Raw genomic sequence first — 20116 nt, forward strand, 5'->3', positions numbered from 1 at the left:
ATCCAACACCTGCATCGTTGTTATTCTTTGAACATGATCAAAAACGATCATGAAATGACCATTGGGCTGAACTTATCAGGGTCTATTTCAAGCCGAATAAATTGGCCTTGCACGGTCTGTGTCTGTGTCAATGACCCTTATGACCATCTGCCCTATAAGGGGGTCGAAGGCTAGTGGTCAGCAATATTAAGCCTTTTGGCGTTGGTGGTTGGTTCGATGGTTTCATACATTGAATCCCAATCTGACTGCTCAGCCTGCAATCGTGCGCTTCATCATGATGGGGACTCCAATTTGACCAGAAGGGACACAAACCGCGCGGGCTCTTAGGGTGAAAGAGGATACATAAAAAGCTTTCTAGCTTATTGGTTTTGCGTCTAACGTTCGTGTTTAATGATTTTCTATTTTTGTTCCGGTTTTCCTCCTTTCTTCGGTCTCTTCTTTACCCTCTCCTTTTTCCTCGCATCGTAAACGTCCTAGCTCTTGCCCTCACCAGTTGGTCATAATAAATGCTGTCTGTCGTGTTTGTCTGTATCAGTATATGTTCATACATGGTGACCGCCGCTGATTTAGGCTCGACACAAGCCCGGACCTTTGTGCCTTGTCGGAGGCCGGTCGATGTCCCGAAGCCAGATGCACAGCTGCACCAACACTCCCCATAATAATAGGCTGCAAGCGCTCCACCCTCAGGCCTTCATCCTTCCTAATAACCGGCGGTTGACGAGCTCCGGTTTCCCTATGAAGCAGTCCCTCAATCCTCTTTGTCCGTTCATCCAACCGCCTCAGAATGCCTTTCTCCTCCAGCCCACTCCCATGGCCTTGGTCTTGCTCAGGAGAGACAGAGGTAGTGCTTTGGTCGCGGTTTGTATATCCTTCGGGCGCAGATGTAGACGTAATAGGGAGAGCCAAGGAACAACGGGTTCGGAGGGTCCGGCATCGATGACACCCTTCTGGGATGAGCATCTCACATTTCGACTTTCGATGCTGACAGGCCAGACATGCTGTAAGTGGTTTTGTGCGTTTCCGTGGTCAAGGACTGGAACTTGGGGACGGAGCCATTGGGTGGAGAATCGGGTAGAAGAGCAGGCCCCAATTACATTCGGTCGACACCATGCACTGGAACGGAAGCTGAGTGATGGAGAGCGGACACAAAAGCGGAAGTATTTGTATACATCAAATTAATAACAGAAACACAAGCATCATGTATATAAACGTATATTCTAATTTTACCAGGCTAGTATATACAGATGGTGATAATATAATAGAAAGTATTTTCCCCTCTAGTCAGACAATGCGTTGTCCCGCAGGACGTAGGGGATTAACCTCGAGAGGATGGCCTCTCGAAGTTCTCGGTCCGTCAAGACCGCGCCACCTTCCCCGAACGGCCCCCCTTCGGGCACCTCGCCGTGGTAATATTCGTACCACTGGCACAAGTGTGGGCGCCCCAAGGGGTTGCTGTGGTCAATTGACCTGATGGGTCCCTACATATATGGAGATTGTTAGCGCAGACGGTATACCACGACGACAGCAGACTCGCCAGCCCGTCAGGGGAATCCCTTTCATTCATGACACTAGGAACTGGGACAAATTTGGCCGCAAAAATACCAGACGAGGAGATGGCGAATGAATTTTGGCCTTATATGCCAGTTGTCAATAGCGCTTGTAACTATCACTCAGGTGGGAGATACGTACTAGAGCCACCTGTATAAAAGGAGCCTTTCTGATCTCCCTTCGTAGATTTTAATGTCCATCTTTAGAACAGCGATGGAGTCGTCCAACATCGGCTTCAATTCCGATTTCGACACCTCGTTATTCTCCTTGAGCAACGCAAGCATTTCCTCTTTCGTGATGCCAGCCGGGGCGGAGGGACCAAGAGGGTCTGGGGACCTTGTGGGCCTGCAGGTCCTCTCATACCTTGTTCCCCACGAGAACCAATCTGGCATGGAAGGCCGGCTCTGGTGTAATAATCCGGGATGGACGGATCACGAAGGATGAATTGAAAGACGAGGAAGGCGGGCTGAGCCCGCTGTACGTAGACATGTACGTAGGTACGTAATGTTCGTAATGATAGTCCGGACGGGGATGGATATGGTATAAGACCGAGCAGACAGACTTTGTTACTAACATGCCATTTATTCCTTCCTAACTCTCTATCTTCTTTGAGTAAGACCTATCCTCTCCTCACACGACTACCTACTACTTCGGACCACTTCCTCTAGCTCCAGGGCAACTTAGAAGATTTGGTGACGATCCTACGGGTTGCCCAGTAAGTTTCCGTAGCTGGCCCTGGAGAAGGGTCTGATGCAAGTGCTAAGCTATGGATACCGTCAGCATAAAGTTCCAGGAAGTACGATGCTGAGTTAAGTAGATACCTTGACGTGCTTAATGCTCCACTCTGTGATGGGTGTGAGACAGAAGATATTTTCGTTGAGAGACAAAAGGACGTTGTCAGGAACAGCTGTCTCAATGTAACTGATTTTGAACTTGAGTTAGAAGAATTGACTGGACAACAAATGGGGGGTCTTGATAGACCTGCCGAGGTATGGTGATGCGCGCCATGTGTCCCTTTATTTGCCAAACAAAACAACGTAGAAGAAGAGGGAAGAAAGGAAAAGGAAACAAAAGGATAATTCGTTATCAGTGTGATTCATCATTTGGCTTCCGTCTGTTTGTTTGTTGATTGACTGTTCTATTATTATTTAAATTCATTTCAAATTATTATTATTCATTGCAACGCCGGCCGCCGGCGGCCGCGGGGGGTTGTTGTTGATCATTGTACGAATCAATGCCACATCATGGAGGTGGAGGACAACGAGGATTAATTAGCGGGGACGTGAGGATCGATGATGTTGTGGCCGTTGTTTGTCGTGCCGTTGTCATTAAGAAACGACAACAGAAGAGTGATTATTTGGGCATTGCACTCTGCAACAGGGTCACGAGGGGGCCTTCCTGGTTCTCTCCGCTTCAGCTCGACATTTATTTATGCCCCCTATATAGCCCTATATTCTTCACAAATAAACTTATTACTGATCGTGCACGTGTCAACAGCTCAATGGGTTATCGGTTGGCATATGTCAATACGCCTGTCTTCACATTATGTCGGCCGAGAGAGTTGAGGGTCAATTTGGTTGTTGGAGCAGTAAGTCCAAACCATCAATGACTTCCTCTCCTGATCGCCCTGCCTCTACTTTTTTATATCACCTCAGTCCCTGCATCATGGTTGCCCATGTCGGTCCCCTCCTAAGAACACTGTTCAACCTAATTAGTAGAACCGTTTGACATCGAATGCGGCCTCGGCGGAAAAAGTTTGCAAGGCGATATGGGAAGGGGGGCGGGTGTCACGAGCCTGCACGAAGTAGAAGAAATAAGAGATCATAGGAGGGAGTTACGTAATGAAGGAAAGCAAGATTGTTTCAGATAAGAAGGTCCAGCTGGACCTCGTCCGAGAAAAGAACTGGACCTCCAACTGGACCTCCAGCTGGGCCTCAAGGGATATGAATAGATTTCTGTAGAAGTATATAAAGGGGAGCTCTGTCCTCGATCTTGATCTTCTTCCCCTCGAAGATCAATATTTCATAAGTTACTTTGCGAAAGGTCCTCGAGCTCCCAGTGCTCGCTCTCGTCTTACCTTGCACCACCTTCGACATAAACTTACTCCATTAGTATATAAGCTTGCCTGATCTTCCCAAGCGAATATACCTCCGTTCTATACCATACGCCAACAGACAAGTGTCAAGAGGTATATCATACATATACCTCATTGCTTAGTTAAACTACGGCTTTCTATCTCGTCTCCAAGGCCGGACCTTGTTGGGGACGAGTCGTAACATTATGCAACCATCCTAGTACTGAGTGTAGCCTATGGCTCGCTATGGGTCTTTGTATTATAGGTCTCTGTAGCAATGGCGTAACTTGTCATTGAAACCAGGCATCAGCGCAGGAGACTGGGGGCAGAATTGGAGATCAGGTTTGTGTGATCGAACTCGAGTCCTTTACAATCTAAGCCTAATCCTCATTACAACTCTCCTCCTCCCGGCTCTTACCTTACATTACGTAATACTCCATTCCCGTACCGAACGGCCCAATAGCACTACAAAGGCCAAAGCACCGCCATCCAAGTCTAAAGTCTAAAGTCTAACTTGGTTTTTCCTTTTTGTTCATTCTATTAGCATTCAATCATCCACTCAGCAAATCACTGCCTCAACATGTCCTTCACGCCTGGTCATCCCGCTAACGCAACATATCCTTCGCCCTTGTGCTATGTTCCCTTCGATATCAACCAACTATATTCAGTCCCTAATGTGGTGGCCATCAATTCTCTTTCTAAGATACGTAAAAGAAATATGCTTGAGCAACTAGGGATGGCTGCTCGATATCGGTCGATCACAGACGAGTCGGGCGCCAGCACCAATTACCTTTTTTATTTCTATTCCTTCATTGGTTCGAGCGACATACCGCCATATTTTCAATATGATAATTATGATATGTCACGTCAGGAATTTATGGGACGACAATGGTCCGATATAGATGTGGTCAAAGAGTTCAAACGACCGGAAGTGAGTTCTTTCAAGATATTAGATGAGCTCAAAATATCTGACACGTTTCGATATCTTTTCTAGACGGCGAAAAGCGCAAAAGATGGCCGTGCGTCATCCATTTCTTTTGATAGATCGATATCTAAAATCAAATCCATTTCCGAAACGTCGACCGAGAAGGGGGCGACCACACCGGATTTCGTGTTCAGGGTTAGTAGAGGCGGTGTCGTTGAAAAGGTCTGCGGCGTAGGCGAACTAAAATGGCGTACTGAATCGGAAAGAGAGCAGCAGCGCAATTCTTTCTATTACGCCTGCAAGGAAGGCATTTTCCAGTCTGTCTGGTATGTCGTCGCTGCCTTCGACCTGTTTAAGAGCCGACTCGGATTTACGATTGTCGATTGGAGCTTCTGTCGACTAGCGATGATGATGGATGAGGCAGGCAGGAATGTTGTCGTCTTGGAGGCCAATGATAAAGCTGTGAAGAAATTCCACTCTCAATATGGAGATGCCCTTTCGGCCAACGACTTGGATAACCTTGAAGAGGTCTGGAGCGATATGCCCAATACGCTGTTTACTGAAGACTGGGAAATCGATCAAGAGGCTAGAGATCGCTTTGAGGGTACCATTTTGCTCATAATTGCGGCAGTGACATCGGATTTTTCTCCGGTCTTCCCACAATCATCGAACGATAGTCCTTTACCTCTCGGCATTCCAAGCGAGAACCACGTCTATGTGGACGGTCATGCCAAAGAAGGGGCCATCTCATTGCACCATAGAAAGCATTACCACGGTAGACGCTACAGTGTGAAGGCGAAGGTGACCGAAAGTACAGATGAAGGTGGTAACAAGAAGGGGAACGCCAGCGGCGGTGCTAGTGGTGGTGGTGGGGGAGGCTTTGGTGGTGGTGGAGGTTCAGGCAATGGCAAGGGGGGTGGAGGATCAGGAAATGGAGGCAATAGAGGTTTGGGTGGGAATCCGGCTCCACGAAGGTCTTCGAGGCTGAATTCAAATGCAGCTCAAAACAATCCACCCAGCAACAGGCACAATAATGTAGCTAACTTTGATGTTCTGAGCAAGGCGGAATCTACGGAAGAGATCGAGGAGTATGGGGAAAAAATGGAGGAAGATACGGAAGAGATGGACGAAGGTACGGAAGGAATGGAAGAAGGTACGGAAGGAATGGAAGAAGATACGGATGGCCATATGGCGAAAGAACTGGTGGATGCTTGGAGAACTCGTATGTATCGTCTCATTTAGCTTCATGAACGGAGTGGCTTATGATACTAATTTATCTCAGAGGTGTCCATCGCGCGCATGAACGAGGGGCTCCAACCTGTTCCTTACGGTCCTCCTTCCCCTTCAACACCTGGCAAGTTTTCTCTCCCCCCTTCGTATGCAGAGGGCCGTCATCAATTCGCAGCGTCGAGCCAAGCTTTCGTCCCACTCCTTACCCCTCCTATTTCACCTGACGGCGCTAAATTTGGCGGTTCCAACCATGACTATCGTGCGACCCAAAGCACCGTTGACTTTTCCAAGGCTATCGAGGACTTGTCTCGGGCTATCGAGCTAGATGCCAGTGGTCATAAGCCTTTTTGCCTTTCAGAAATCGGCGAGGTTGACATTTCAGAGGACGATGATCCGGCTCTTCAGGATCCATTTGGCCATATTAAAGCGCACTTTCCTCGCGGATTGAGTTTCCGACTCTTGACGCGTGGAGAGATGGACATTGTCTTCGCGAGGGTCGCCTGTGGCGATTACATCTTGAGGGAAGGATAATAGGAACCAGTTGCTGGGTAAGTTTGATGGGAGGGCGTTCGGATTGGCATTCACAGGAAGTCGGAGACAGAAAGCGGCAAATGATAACGATTTTCGGCCATTTACGACCACTTACGATTAATGACGACTCTTCCAGTTATTCACAAGTTATTTGTTTTAGTTGTTAGTTGTTATAACACATGTACATATATTCCTCGTTTGAGTTCCTTCTATCCAGATCCGCCTGGACAGCCGGCGTATATAAATGTCACATACCCATAGGGAGTGTTAAATTCTTGCCTCTTTCCTCCAAATATCTTCCATAAAGTCCAAATCCCCATTTCAAAATGTCTTCCAAACACCGCAATCCATCATCAAAAGTAAAGATGTCAAAACCGGCTCATCTCATCAAAAGGAGAATTCCCCCTATGTGTTCGCCATCCTATTCTATGCTATTCCGTAGAAGAGAAATAAGCTCTAAATAGAAAAGGCTTCCGGGGGAAGGAAGGAGGAGACTGGGCACAGGTACCATTCGATAGGTATGCATGTCAGGAGCATGTTCATACCAAGATATGTGCTGGGAACGACTTGTGGAATGAGATATAAACGTTTCTGTGATACCCATATATCGAGCGGAACAAAGATGAAGTAACAGGCTTGGTGAACACGTGATGTCAAGGAGTTCGATACATGTCCATGTTTTTAATAATTGGGCTGATTGCTTAATAATCTTAACGGGACCAGATGAGCGGAAGTAAATCTGGGTGTTATAGACGGTTAACTCGTGCGTTAATTACGAGGCCGATCGTCTGAAATTAACCTGCTTGACGCTGTAGTGCAATGACTTGTTGTTGGAGTGGAAGGAGTGGAATTATCGTAGTCTTTCCTTTCTCTTTCTTCTCAGAGCCGAGCCGAGCTAGATTTCAAGAACCATTTCCGGGAGCTAGTCTCTTCGGCTCCATATACCCATATATACATATACCCACATAACAATCATAGTAAACACTAAGAGCGTTATGTTATATATTTAGCCAACTCTACACTATACCACAAGTTCGATAACTCCGACAGTAACGAAGGCAAGGCCACCAGACAATACAACTATTTGATTACCTACCACACCTATTTATGAGACCTGGGTGTATAATATCCATTACCACTACACATATATATGAGAACGGCAACCTAGCTGGTATCCGACATACGGTATCATCACTAACAGCTAAACCTTGGGAGGCTATATTCCTTAGTAGCATCTATCGATCTGATTCCGTTAATACAACGGCGGCTGGCGGGTGACAGGAGGACGGAACCTTTTATAACGAGGAGATCGGGATCTTTCACTACAACGTGGCACTCACGGTTAATTTCCCCACCACCCTTTCTCACCGTGTGAACACTAACTTCGTTCAATTCCCAATCTACAAGTAATCAATTATAGCTATTAATTTTCACACAATTTGTAGTCATTTCCCACCTCTCCTTATCTATAACAGCGTCACTAGTGACTCGCTTTCAAGCTTATTGGATCTCCATCACATTGGGAAGCGAATAACGTAGGCATTGTAAGTCTTTATCAAACTTCGCTGTGCTATTCACGTATCTGACGATGATTGTTCTAGGCCCCATCTGTGCATATATTTCCCAGCATTTGTCATTCCGATCTATTTCCGGCGTCCAATATCCCCGACTCCACCAAACGCCGAGCGCTGTCCTGTCTCGCATCTGTCATAACGCTGCGCTTTACTACTCGCTGACGAGGCTTTCCATTTGGCTGGTGTTCGATTAGGGCTAGTTCCAGTTCGTTTTTGTAAGCCTTCGCGATGTTTATCATCTTTTTATCGAATGCAGCTAATGTCATTCAATTTCTAGAAACTCTACTCTCCATCAGGCCTCTTCCTTCGGTTCAAAGGCTCTTTTCCTGGCTGCCATGGCACCTACATCACGAAGCAAAGTGTCTACAAAAGGTCGACCTCAATCAAAGGTCAGAAAGAAGACGGCCGCGCAACCTCCTAGACTTCTTACCCCTCGCCCACCTCTCTCCAGAACAACGTCATCTGAATCTATGGGAGAGCAGATTGAGGTACAACTTGAGTGTCATTCGACCCCTGAAGCGCATCCCTCCCCTGGAGAATCATCTGTGGGATCTCATCCACCCTCTCCAGCCTTATCACATGTATCATATGTTTCCCATGCAGATCTATCTGTCCATTCTCCTTTGTCTAACCATTCCTCTCCATCACACGCCCATAATGAAGGACGTCCGTCACCAACAGGAAGTGGATCTGTCTATGAACCATCTCAGGAACCACCTGAAGGTTATACTGATGTCAACAATGCCGCGCTCAAGAAAGTGCTTGATGCCCACATTACGCCTTTTACTCAACTTCCAGAGACAGCGAGAGCAGAACTGATGGGTTCTACGTGTCCAGATACAGTTGATGTCGATTCATGGGCCATCGCTATGTCGCCAGAATATTATCAACAACATTTCTGCAATGTGCACACCATAGCAACACTGTGCTCATACCTTGCAGTCCGCCCACGTGATTCTGCAGAATATGAAGGCTGGACAGCTTTGGCCGCATCTGGTCATGTCATCTTCATTCACCCCTCCTACTCGAAATCGTTTATTGAACACATGGGTCAGCACCGCCCTATCGAACCGGCAAAAACTGACTTCTGCATCACCACCAGTAGCCTTGTGGTGCCTATGCTAGATGTCATTGAGTGTTTGAAGGAAATCAGTTGCCCAACTCTCCGACTTGTCTGCTATGGCCAGAAGCGTCGCATTACAGATTACACTGTTCCTTTTGAGCCTGCTCAGCCCGACCACTACAAGGCTAGCACCAATCTTTGGGATATCGGTGTCAATGTGCATAGTGACAAGATCTTTCTCTTCAGGCCTGACGGAGGAAGAAGTAATGGGGTTGAAATATACCCTATGGTTATTCCCTTGTCGTCTGACTTTGGCTCTTGCCACATTCATGTAAGGTATGAAGGTACCGACTGCAAACTGAAAATATACCCCCTCCTTGTGCACAAACTCAAGTCTTTGGGCGGTGTTGAAACATCTGACTTTAAAACACATGCCACATTCAAAGCAAGATTCGAACGGTATGGACAAATCCTCAAAGGTCTGGAGAAGATGCCCCCCTCAAAGCTCGGTGGCTATAGAATTGAAGCCACCGTTCCTTCCCGGACATTGCTTGAAGCAAAGAGCTTTGTTGATTCCACAGGGTTCCTCGATATTAACTCGTGGATTTACCCAACCAAACCGCAGCTGCAACCCTTCAAGCTTGATATCAAAGTCATCGCCAAGGAACAGTACATCCAAAATGCCAAAGCAATGATCGCAGCGGCTGATTCTCTTCCTATCTGGAGAGGATCTAATCATATGCCTGTCAGCAAGCCGAAGAAAATGCTCCTGATTGATGTGGCCGCTGCACTTGGCTGGAACGCTAGCGGTTGGAGAGCCACTTCTTCCAATGCTATGTATGCGTGGTGGAACATCTGGACAGAGAAAATTGAACCTTGGCAGTTCGACCCTATCCTTGATCATCTAACCATCAGGTGGAACAACTTCCGGGCAGTGGAGGAGCTGACTGAAATCATTCGAGACAACCTTCCAGAAAGGAAAATCCCTTGCCAAAAAGGATCTATTGCTGACGGCCATTGGTATCACAAGGATACAACCCGAAAGGAGAAGAGGTTCCGGCTTCGCTGTCGACTGCGCAGCTGCCGACATAGCTTAAGCGCCTGCAAAGCACGAGAATGGTATGCGTCTCTTCCACATGATGATATGATACCTTTCCATGTGGTAGGTTTAGAAGCAGCAGCGGAGAGGGAAACCGACCAAGGGGGTCCAGGGAACGACCAACCTGCGTTGGAAGTGCCTATGCCATCTCCCACGGCACTTCCCGAGACAGCTCCAGTGAGTACCTTTTTGCTCGGATGCGAATTCAAATTCTGATCAGTGTTGAAAGTGCAATTCGGTTTTCGACTTCATCCGCAGGAAGTACCCTGGCCCCCAAGAAATGCAGGAACTGCTGCGAGGTTTCAAGGAAAGGGGGATTCAAATCCCTTGTCCCTTGGGCGGTCCTGGGGAAGGGCACGAGTTGCGGAACGCTGGAGGGAAGGTGAGGTTCCGGTTGCGGTGCAAGTTCCGGAAGTGTAAATCTTCAATGGAACTTGTACCATCGCAATACTGGATAAAAACCTTGATTGAGGAGGGCCGTCTGTGCCGCTCATTGGTGGGATTACCGCCTAATGACGATACAGTTGTCAACTTACAGCGACCATCCTCAACCTGTGCCATTGCCGAACCAGCTGTTGCCCCTTCTGTTCCCCTGCCGTCTCATTCTCCTCAACCTGAACCAGCTGTTGCTCCTTCTGCTCCCCTCCCGTCTCATTCTCTTTAAAATCCTAACTTGTGGTGGGGAGAATAATAGAATAGAATATACTAGAATAGAGTAGAATAGAATAAAATAGAATAATGGAGAGCTTATTCATGCATGTATACTGGTGATTGATTCTGAAATTTTTGATGGAGCCACCGGACTTTTACTAAGCATTGCGTGCTGGCACACCATTGAATGAGTCTGCAATGGGTCTCTACCGTGCGTGGTCATCGCCAGGGACAGATAGAGGGTTGTAGGAGGTTGCATTTGGTTCGTGTTTAATTTATTGCGTCGTTATACACTATGTAAAAATTAAAATAAAATCAAATATGTAAAAATGACTGTCCCTTTCTCCTGGCCTCCTAGAGAGTATACCTTTTTTAGATCATAGTCCGTAACGGTGAGGGAGCTCGTCTCTCTAACTCTCAAGTCATTCCTTCGCTGACCTATGAGGGTCGGAGGCTCGCTTTCGACCACAGCGCCCTTGACCTGGTTGAGATGTTGGTGTATGGTTCAGTTGATGGCGTCATGGCGTCGTTGAGTTCATGGATTCCAGCAGTGGCACAAGTCGTCATGTCCAAGGATAATGCACTTCAGAGATGACGTTGAGATAATATATAGCGCGTCAACGATTGAAATGGAAAGGCAGGACGCGATGGACGTTTGGCAGGAGAAGAGACTGATAGGTATACATACGTAGAGATGCGACACAGAATCCTACTCAGAGTTAGAGTTGAGGCGCAGCGTGGTAATGATAGGAGTCACGACAGGAAGAAGGCAGCTGAAACACTTGGGCGTTAGACTTGAGACGACTGAGAGGGACTGGTAGCGGCTTACAGACTGGCGTAACTGTTAGCTTGATGTGTTCTGTCCTATAGCCAATTTTGGGTAGACTTGACACATCCTCCAGAGCAACGCGGACGCTGCTACTGTTTGTTTCCCAATCATCCACTGAAAGAATCTGTCTCAGCTTGGGGAAAACAGCGGAAAACAACGGTGGACTCACACAGTGTAACATTTGTGCTCTCACGACAGCTTATTGATAAGCCCGAAAGGCAGCCGCTAGATATGCTGTTAGTCTTGAGACGTTGATTCGCAGCGTAACCACACTTACAAGTAATGACGCACTGAGCAACCAGCCCTTATTACCACTCTTCTCCAAAGAGACAAGACAATCGTGTCGACTAAATGTCTGAGAGTGATCTCTGCTTGACTCGTCGACTTCCTCCGTTGCATGCTTTGCGAGTTTGTTTCCGTCTTGAAATAAAGAGATAGGTGAACAGGTAATTAATTTCTCTCCTGCACTAAAAATCTCTTGGTTGAGTGCACCGCACGGCTGGTCTGCTTTATAGTAAGGACTGAGCTCGGAAACAGACACTGGCTGTGATGGTATATTAGCATGTAGGGTCGACCATGAGAGAGAAGACAACGAGAGAAAATGGGACAGGGACGTGGGATGGATAATGAGAGGGAATGGGACTTACCAGACGATCTGTGATGCTCTCTACCTATGTACGATATTGCCCTTTTTTTAGGATTGGACCGCCCGCACTCATCCACAGTGCGGGCCGATTTGTATGGGGAGGCGGCGTGGCCCGCTTCCGCGCCTCAGCCAACGGCTCGCAACCACCTCCCGCACTGTGGACCAGTGCGCGTTGACTATGGGGGAATCAGTTTCCCGCCCTGTTTTCAACGTGCAAGCGGCTTGATCTCGTGCGATATCACTTGTACAGTTTCGGATGCATATAACTATTTTTAGCTTGCGTTCTCCTGTACACAGCGGTACCAAGCATAGGCAGATAAACATTGTAAACTGTGGATGGGCAACGCCTTGAAAACGAACGGTTATTTTCACGCGTTTCAACTTGGCCAACCCACTCGGCGCATCTCAACTTGTAACCTGGCGGCTAATGCGTTTGATTTTGAATACAATCTGCCACGCTCCCATTCTATGTTACGTCGTGACCCAGTGGCTAATGAGTTTTCTCCTTTTTTCAATCGCCAAGGAGATTGACCTCTACTCCACCTTTGACGGACGGTCACGTCACGTGTTGCAATTGCATTCTCATCCGTCCATCTGTTTCAATTGCATTCTCAATCGTCAATCATCCATCCATTCATCCACCCATCCATCCATCCATTCATCCATCCATCCATCCAGCCATTCAGACATTCCCTTTTTTATCGCCATCAAACCAAGCGAGCAAGGATGCGCGTGTGACACCAACAAGTCACCCGTCCGCTGAATCTGAAAAACAACACGGACCGCATCGGCTCCACCTAACGATTGGGACTTGCACGAAGGCGGCCATCTCGCAAATTTTTGTATGGGCGCGAAATCCCCGTTTTTTTTCAACCACTCTCCACATCGCAAACCTGTGCCCTATGGGAATTTTATTCCACCGATCGATCCGTCTCAGTTCGCTCTATCGAAGGGTGCGATGCATGGATGCATAGCTTGAGAAAAACCCATGCGCGATGGTAGAAAACCGCTGATGTTCGGCGGTCACCGCGGCCTGAACCGCGCCTTTCGGCCCTCGCCGCTCGCTAACCCTATGGATTGGACCGTTTGATTTTGAATACAATCTGCATGCAACCCTAATGTTACGTCGTGACCCAGTGGCTAATGAGTTTTCTCCTTTTTTCAATCGCCAAGGAGATTGGCCTCTACTCCACCTTTGATCGGTCACGTGTTGCCATTGCATTCTCATCCGTCCATCTGTTTCAATTGCATTCTTGTTCGTCAATCATCCATCCATCCATCCATCCATTCATCCATCCATCCATTCATCCATCCATCCAGCCATCCAGCCATTCAGACATTCCCTTTTTTATCGCCATCAAACCAAGCGAGCAAGGATGCGCGCGTGACACCAACAAGTCACCCGTCCGCCGAATCTGAAAAACAACACCGACCGCATCGGCTCCACCTCGATTCGACCTCGATTTGATCAACACAGCATTTCAAGGGAAGCATAGGATGAGATCCTGGGTTGTGTACAGCGCCCACTGGGGAGACAACTGGTGTGGATGGTGGCATTTATCGGTGAGTTGTACAACAAGCACTCACAGTAGCGTTGGTACTTGTCCCCCTCACTCCTATCACCTGCCAGACAAAAGCCAGGCAAAGCTAGCAGAGATGTGTCACGCAGAGACGACTTGAGACGTATGTGTGACCCCTGCTGGCTGCGTCTGGCTGCGTCTGACTTGACGACTACTCTTGACGCAAGCAAGCAACGTTTGGATGCGTGTGGATGAGACGGCAAGGAGGAGGTATGGTACACGGCGGAGGGCAGGGCGGTGGATGCTGGAGATATAGTACGCTGTACAGGCTGTGAGTTGCTGGTTCGTTTGTCGCCATTGCTCTGAGTGTTACTCTCGCTGACTGTTGTCGATAGTCAAACAGCCGGAAGGGAAAGGATAACAGAGTGCGGAAGGACGTCAAAAGAGCAGACAGTGTCGAAAGCAGGATGGTGAGAGGGGTGGGCAAGATGGAAAGGAAAGGCTGGCGATGGAGAATATAGGGTGCGGATGGAGAGGAGTTTGCGGTAACGTCCATATTTATCCTCGTGACAAAAGACAATGCTGACGAATCGTAGTCTGTGTATGGTGAGCATGGCTGTTTATCTCTTGACGGTTGTCATAGCGCTAACTACTGTACAGGATGGCTCATTTTCAATGTTCACCCTCGACTGCATCCGACTCGACTGCATCCCACGCCGCATGCCCCATTCGAATTCGCTTTCCTCACTAGCGACTCTACACTCGACACTCGGCTATCCCTCAACGCCCGACGCATTTGCTCGGCTACTCCTCAGCATCGATACTCCTCAACATCCGACTCATCACACCCAACTCGTTCACTCTCACTCGGCTACCCCTCCACGCTGGCTCAACTACATGACAGATGAAAGGGAGGATATGCAGGACAGGTGGCAGAGTACACGGTGGGAGGGTGGGACAGGTGGGAGAATATGCAGCAGGAGAGGGTGGGACAGGTGGGAGAATACACGGTGGGAGAATACACGGCGGGAGAGGGTGGGATATGGGTGAGTTTGTTTCTTTCACATGGTGGTGGTCGTTGTATAGTACAAGCTATGCATTGCATGTCGGCCCACACCATTGAGCGAGTGAAGTGTGTTAGTGTGTTATGTCTGAACATTGGCAGCTGGTGAACATTGGCTGAAGGGTGAATAAAGTGGTGCACGCAAGAGACAAGCGAGAGCACTAACAAGGCAGGGAATGATCGATAATATTGGGAGGGAGAAACAGGTCAGTCATAGTCGAGCAAGAGGGGATAAAAACGTACTTACGAAGAGGCCGATAACATACAGCGAGAGAGAAGAGACTAACTTTGTCCAACTGGTTGTAGTGACGGCATTCGAGTAACAGCAGGCCTGCTCTTAAGACATCGGCTGTAATGTATATTAGCAAATAGCGTGAACAATGAGAGGGAATCGGACTTGCCAGATTAGCGGGAACGCTCTCTACCGCTTGCAAGGCTGTTTTATGTCGAAGGAGGAGAGACCATAGGGCGTGTTGATGATTGTTTGGTGATTTGATGATTAAAGAGGACATCAATCCCACCGGTTGATTCGGTCAGTTGGCAGGAATCCCGAGGCAAAGTGATCTCAAAAGAGAGATGCACCATCCTTGCGTCAACCCATAAGGGCCTCCGTTGAGGCGAACCTCTCCGGAAAGGATATCGTGTTACCCGACGTCGTCGCGCAGTGGTGGTGATGCGGGGCGAGGAGTTTTACTTTCTGGGAGCTCGTTGGATGCCAGGCGACTGAAGAATGCCAGGTAGAATGCGAGGGAGGCTCATTTTGTAGAATAGAAGCGGTCAGTCGGCCGAAGGACAGTGATAGAAGATGGATTCTTTGATGGGAACGTAGTGATGTTTGTCGTTATGGAGAAAGAAGTGATGGGAAAGGATGAATGAAAGGGAATGCAGTGGGAGCAGATTGTTGGTTATGTAAAGGAGATAATTATGTAAGTACTGAAATGAGCGTGGATATTATGATGATGGATGATTATGCCCAGCTCGTCATCGCGGGATCATCTCTGATCGTCCTTGATACATACACATATCTATCACATATGTATAGCACATTTCGCACACTAGACGGCAGGTGTGAGCACCGTCGACAACTGAATGCATGTCTATATTGTTGAGGGGAACAAGAAGAAGGGAAAGAAGGTGAAGGAGTAAGACAACTAATGAGGGAAGGAACAAGGCAGGCAATGATATGACTCTGAGTGATTGACTGGTTGTTGTATGCCAGCTGGTGAAGAGTTGCCGAGAGCATAAAGAAAGGAGAGACCGGTGGAGAAAACAAGAAAGGATAGGGAGAAGGAGAAGATAGAACGGAAAGGAGAATGAGATGAGATTGAGTAAAGAACAGGGAATATGCCAGCTGGTGAACAGTTGTGGAACAGAAAGGGTGAAAGAGGATACATGAAAAGCGTTCTAGATTATTGATTTCGTGTCTAAGTTTCGTATTTACTGATTTTCTATTTTTATTTTTATTTTTATTTCAGTCTCCCCCCATTCTTCCATCACTCCTTTATCCTCTCCTTCCTCCTCACATCGCGAACGTCCTAGCCCTCGCTCTAACCAGTTCCAGACTGATTTTCTTCATCATCCCCTCGAACGCCATCGGTCCCATCTCCCTCCTCCATCTTCGCATCTCATCCGCTGTTTCCCTGCTCACTATTCCACCGGTCGACATCACCACTGCCTTGAACAGCCCAGAGTGGGTCGCTGGTGCCTTCCTGGTGGCGTTTTCGCTGACCTTGTCGAGCCAGGAGAGACACCGGTTCAGGACGTGGTTGGTGAGAGAGCTGGCAGCCGGTTTTGCGCTCGTGGTACTCCTGGCATCCCGATCGTTGAGGCAATAGACCTTGAGGTCGTAATCGGTCGCGTGGAGCCCACACCTGCCCCTCACCCTCAAGTCGTTCCGCCTCTGCCCCTCGAGAGTCCTCGGCTCGATCGAGACCACTGCCCCCTCGACGCTCTGCAGGCCACGGTGAATGATTCTGTTGATAGAGTCGTGGCGGCGTTGAGCCCAGGAGTTTCGGGAGCGGCAGAGCTCGTCGTGGCCGAGAGGGGAGTCGGAACCGCAGAAGGAGCAGATTGCCAACGAGGATCCAACCAGAGTCCGGTCATGGAGACCTGTGGCGACCTCTTGGTTGGAAAGTCGCAGCGGCTGGAAGTAGGGGACGACGTTGAGCCAGCGCTTGCCGATCCCAGATGCATTTTCAATGAGTCTTTTGCGTCCAGGATCATTCAAGCCTTCGAGGATGGCTGTCTGCTGATGCTCCCACATAGACGAACAGAGTTCGCGTTGGCTTGGTGTGGGAGCTTCGTCGGGAAGGTCGAGGGCAAAGATATGGGTTAGGGGGTTAGGGTGAAAGAGGATACATGAAAAGCGTTCTAGATTATTGATTTCGTGTCTAAGTTTCGTATTTACTGATTTTCTATTTTTATTTTTATTTTTATTTCAGTCTCCCCCCATTCTTCCATCACTCCTTTATCCTCTCCTTCCTCCTCACATCGCGAACGTCCTAGCCCTCGCTCTAACCAGTTCCAGACTGATTTTCTTCATCATCCCCTCGAACGCCATCGGTCCCATCTCCCTCCTCCATCTTCGCATCTCATCCGCTGTTTCCCTGCTCACTATTCCACCGGTCGACATCACCACTGCCTTGAACAGCCCAGAGTGGGTCGCTGGTGCCTTCCTGGTGGCGTTTTCGCTGACCTTGTCGAGCCAGGAGAGACACCGGTTCAGGACGTGGTTGGTGAGAGAGCTGGCAGCCGGTTTTGCGCTCGTGGTACTCCTGGCTAGGGTGAAAGAGGATACATGAAAAGCGTTCTAGATTATTGATTTCGTGTCTAAGTTTCGTATTTACTGATTTTCTATTTTTATTTTTATTTTTATTTCAGTCTCCCCCCATTCTTCCATCACTCCTTTATCCTCTCCTTCCTCCTCACATCGCGAACGTCCTAGCCCTCGCTCTAGGGTTTGGACGCACAACTATGGGACCCAATGAAACGCGTTTTCTATGGGGTGGCACTCGCCGCCGGGGGGAAAATCGACCGGATCCTCTTCAGGCCCTTGCTATGGGGCATGATGCCCCTCCTATGGGGCCTGATGAAACGTCCAGTAGCAGATGAGCAACCGCTCTTTCGAACGGTCCATAGATCTCGATCTTATGCATATGAAAAATGTTGAACAACCGTGGACAAAAGACAAAACGGTCTTGTTTCGCGATTTTGCCGCGCCTGTTCACCCGAGACTAATCAGTTTGATTTGAATACGATCTGCACGCACCCCATTCTATGTTACGTCGCGACCCTGTCGCTAATGAGGATTCTGCTTTTCTAATAGCCAAGGAGATTGACCTCTACTCCACCTTAGATGACTGCCGCCACGTGTTGCGATTGCAATTGCATTCTCATCCGTCGTCCCATCTGTCATCGATCCTATTTTTTTCTAAATAGCAAAGGAGATTGACCTCTACTCCACCTTGGATGGCCACCACCACGTGTTGCGATTGCATTCTCATCTGTCGTCCATCCGTTTCAATTGCTTTCTTGTTCACCAATCCTTTCTTCATCATCCATCCATCTATCCATCCATCTGTCAGTTTGAACAACACCAGCTGCTCAACAGTCCTCAAAAGCGTATGCTAAGTGGGCCCATGCGCGATCAATTGCTAACGATTGGAAGTTGCAAAGTCGTTACCACTTTGCAAAAAATTGTATGGGGCGCGAATCGCTGTTTTTTTCCAACCGCTCCCAACCGCTCAAACCTGTGCGAAGTGGGAATTTTCTTTCACCGATCGATCCGTCTCGGTTCGCTCTATCGACGGGTGCGATGCATGGATGCATAGCTTGACGAAAAGGGATGCAAAGTGGGAAAAAACTGCTGATTTTCGGCGGTCACCGCTGCCTGACCCGCGGCTTTCGGCCTTCGCCGCTCGCTAACCCTGGTTAACCCCTTCGCGCGCCCAGGCTAACCCCCGGGGGCGGGCTTAAATAACGTAATTAAGGTGGAAACGTTATTTATTCGACCTAGCTCCTAATCCCCTAAGCACCCTTCCGGTTTTTCGACGGTCCCCCTAAGCTCACTTGGTGGATTTCCACTAGGGTTTGGACGCACAACTATGGGACCCAATGAAACGCGTTTTCTATGGGGTGGCACTCGCCGCCGGGGGGAAAATCGACCGGATCCTCTTCAGGCCCTTGCTATGGGGCATGATGCCCCTCCTATGGGGCCTGATGAAACGTCCAGTAGCAGATGAGCAACCGCTCTTTCGAACGGTCCATAGATCTCGATCTTATGCATATGAAAAATGTTGAACAACCGTGGACAAAAGACAAAACGGTCTTGTTTCGCGATTTTGCCGCGCCTGTTCACCCGAGACTAATCAGTTTGATTTGAATACGATCTGCACGCACCCCATTCTATGTTACGTCGCGACCCTGTCGCTAATGAGGATTCTGCTTTTCTAATAGCCAAGGAGATTGACCTCTACTCCACCTTAGATGACTGCCGCCACGTGTTGCGATTGCAATTGCATTCTCATCCGTCGTCCCATCTGTCATCGATCCTATTTTTTTCTAAATAGCAAAGGAGATTGACCTCTACTCCACCTTGGATGGCCACCACCACGTGTTGCGATTGCATTCTCATCTGTCGTCCATCCGTTTCAATTGCTTTCTTGTTCACCAATCCTTTCTTCATCATCCATCCATCTATCCATCCATCTGTCAGTTTGAACAACACCAGCTGCTCAACAGTCCTAACGATTGGGACTTGCACGAAGGCGGCCATCTCGCAAATTTTTGTATGGGCGCGAAATCCCCGTTTTTTTTCAACCACTCTCCACATCGCAAACCTGTGCCCTATGGGAATTTTATTCCACCGATCGATCCGTCTCAGTTCGCTCTATCGAAGGGTGCGATGCATGGATGCATAGCTTGAGAAAAACCCATGCGCGATGGTAGAAAACCGCTGATGTTCGGCGGTCACCGCGGCCTGAACCGCGCCTTTCGGCCCTCGCCGCTCGCTAACCCTATGGATTGGACCGTTTGATTTTGAATACAATCTGCATGCAACCCTAATGTTACGTCGTGACCCAGTGGCTAATGAGTTTTCTCCTTTTTTCAATCGCCAAGGAGATTGGCCTCTACTCCACCTTTGATCGGTCACGTGTTGCCATTGCATTCTCATCCGTCCATCTGTTTCAATTGCATTCTTGTTCGTCAATCATCCATCCATCCATCCATCCATTCATCCATCCATCCATTCATCCATCCATCCAGCCATCCAGCCATTCAGACATTCCCTTTTTTATCGCCATCAAACCAAGCGAGCAAGGATGCGCGCGTGACACCAACAAGTCACCCGTCCGCCGAATCTG

The 20116-nt window shown here is 48.5% G+C and overlaps 7 protein-coding genes and 1 non-coding gene; 5 read left to right on the forward strand and 3 right to left on the reverse strand.

Annotated features, from left to right (window-relative positions):
* The first annotated feature begins 329 nt into the window (after positions 1-329).
* CNAG_12127 lies at positions 330-1191 on the forward strand. The gene is made up of 2 exons (XR_001045286.1): positions 330-524; positions 583-1191. It is a non-coding gene; the product is annotated as a hypothetical RNA (non-coding RNA).
* CNAG_07390 (hypothetical protein) lies at positions 440-1106 on the reverse strand (the record flags this gene model as incomplete). The annotated part of the gene is made up of 2 exons (XM_012191679.1): positions 549-1106; positions 440-513 (listed from the first exon to the last, which is right to left on the reverse strand). Exons 1-2 carry the CDS (start codon positions 958-960, stop codon positions 440-442), a joined length of 486 nt encoding a protein of 161 aa, XP_012047069.1. The 5' UTR covers positions 961-1106.
* Positions 1192-1235: 44 nt separating the features above from the next.
* Positions 1236-1940, reverse strand: CNAG_07391 (hypothetical protein; the record flags this gene model as incomplete). Its single annotated transcript, XM_012191680.1, has 2 exons — positions 1236-1452; positions 1690-1940. 2 exons carry the CDS (start codon positions 1938-1940, stop codon positions 1278-1280), a joined length of 426 nt encoding a protein of 141 aa, XP_012047070.1. The 3' UTR covers positions 1236-1277.
* Positions 1941-2964: 1024 nt separating this feature from the next.
* On the forward strand, positions 2965-3557 carry CNAG_07392 (hypothetical protein). The gene is made up of 2 exons (XM_012191681.1): positions 2965-3136; positions 3267-3557. The coding sequence occupies exons 1-2, from the start codon at positions 3094-3096 to the stop codon at positions 3416-3418; spliced, it is 195 nt and encodes a 64-aa protein (XP_012047071.1). The 5' UTR covers positions 2965-3093; the 3' UTR covers positions 3419-3557.
* A 597-nt stretch (positions 3558-4154) lies between these two features.
* CNAG_00858 (hypothetical protein) lies at positions 4155-6466 on the forward strand. The gene is made up of 4 exons (XM_012191617.1): positions 4155-4553; positions 4617-5769; positions 5830-6325; positions 6379-6466. The coding sequence occupies exons 1-3, from the start codon at positions 4203-4205 to the stop codon at positions 6306-6308; spliced, it is 1983 nt and encodes a 660-aa protein (XP_012047007.1). The 5' UTR covers positions 4155-4202; the 3' UTR covers positions 6309-6325; positions 6379-6466.
* Positions 6467-7168: 702 nt separating this feature from the next.
* CNAG_00859 (hypothetical protein) lies at positions 7169-10844 on the forward strand. XM_012191064.1 has 4 exons: positions 7169-7852; positions 7910-8097; positions 8160-10221; positions 10274-10844. The coding sequence occupies exons 3-4, from the start codon at positions 8218-8220 to the stop codon at positions 10706-10708; spliced, it is 2439 nt and encodes an 812-aa protein (XP_012046454.1). The 5' UTR covers positions 7169-7852; positions 7910-8097; positions 8160-8217; the 3' UTR covers positions 10709-10844.
* A 165-nt stretch (positions 10845-11009) lies between these two features.
* CNAG_07393 (hypothetical protein) lies at positions 11010-12999 on the reverse strand (the record flags this gene model as incomplete). The annotated part of the gene is made up of 7 exons (XM_012191682.1): positions 11010-11278; positions 11384-11468; positions 11718-11749; positions 11802-12068; positions 12172-12195; positions 12327-12346; positions 12954-12999. 6 exons carry the CDS (start codon positions 12997-12999, stop codon positions 11405-11407), a joined length of 453 nt encoding a protein of 150 aa, XP_012047072.1. The 3' UTR covers positions 11010-11278; positions 11384-11404.
* A 668-nt stretch (positions 13000-13667) lies between these two features.
* On the forward strand, positions 13668-15108 carry CNAG_07394 (hypothetical protein; the record flags this gene model as incomplete). The annotated part of the gene is made up of 5 exons (XM_012191683.1): positions 13668-13733; positions 13918-14021; positions 14094-14169; positions 14351-14736; positions 15060-15108. The coding sequence occupies 5 exons, from the start codon at positions 13668-13670 to the stop codon at positions 15106-15108; spliced, it is 681 nt and encodes a 226-aa protein (XP_012047073.1).
* Between the last annotated feature and the right edge of the window lie 5008 nt (positions 15109-20116).

The sequence above is a fragment of the Cryptococcus neoformans genome, chromosome 1, assembly GCF_000149245.1.
Source record: "Cryptococcus neoformans var. grubii H99 chromosome 1, complete sequence".
NCBI classification, from domain to species: domain Eukaryota; kingdom Fungi; phylum Basidiomycota; class Tremellomycetes; order Tremellales; family Cryptococcaceae; genus Cryptococcus; species Cryptococcus neoformans.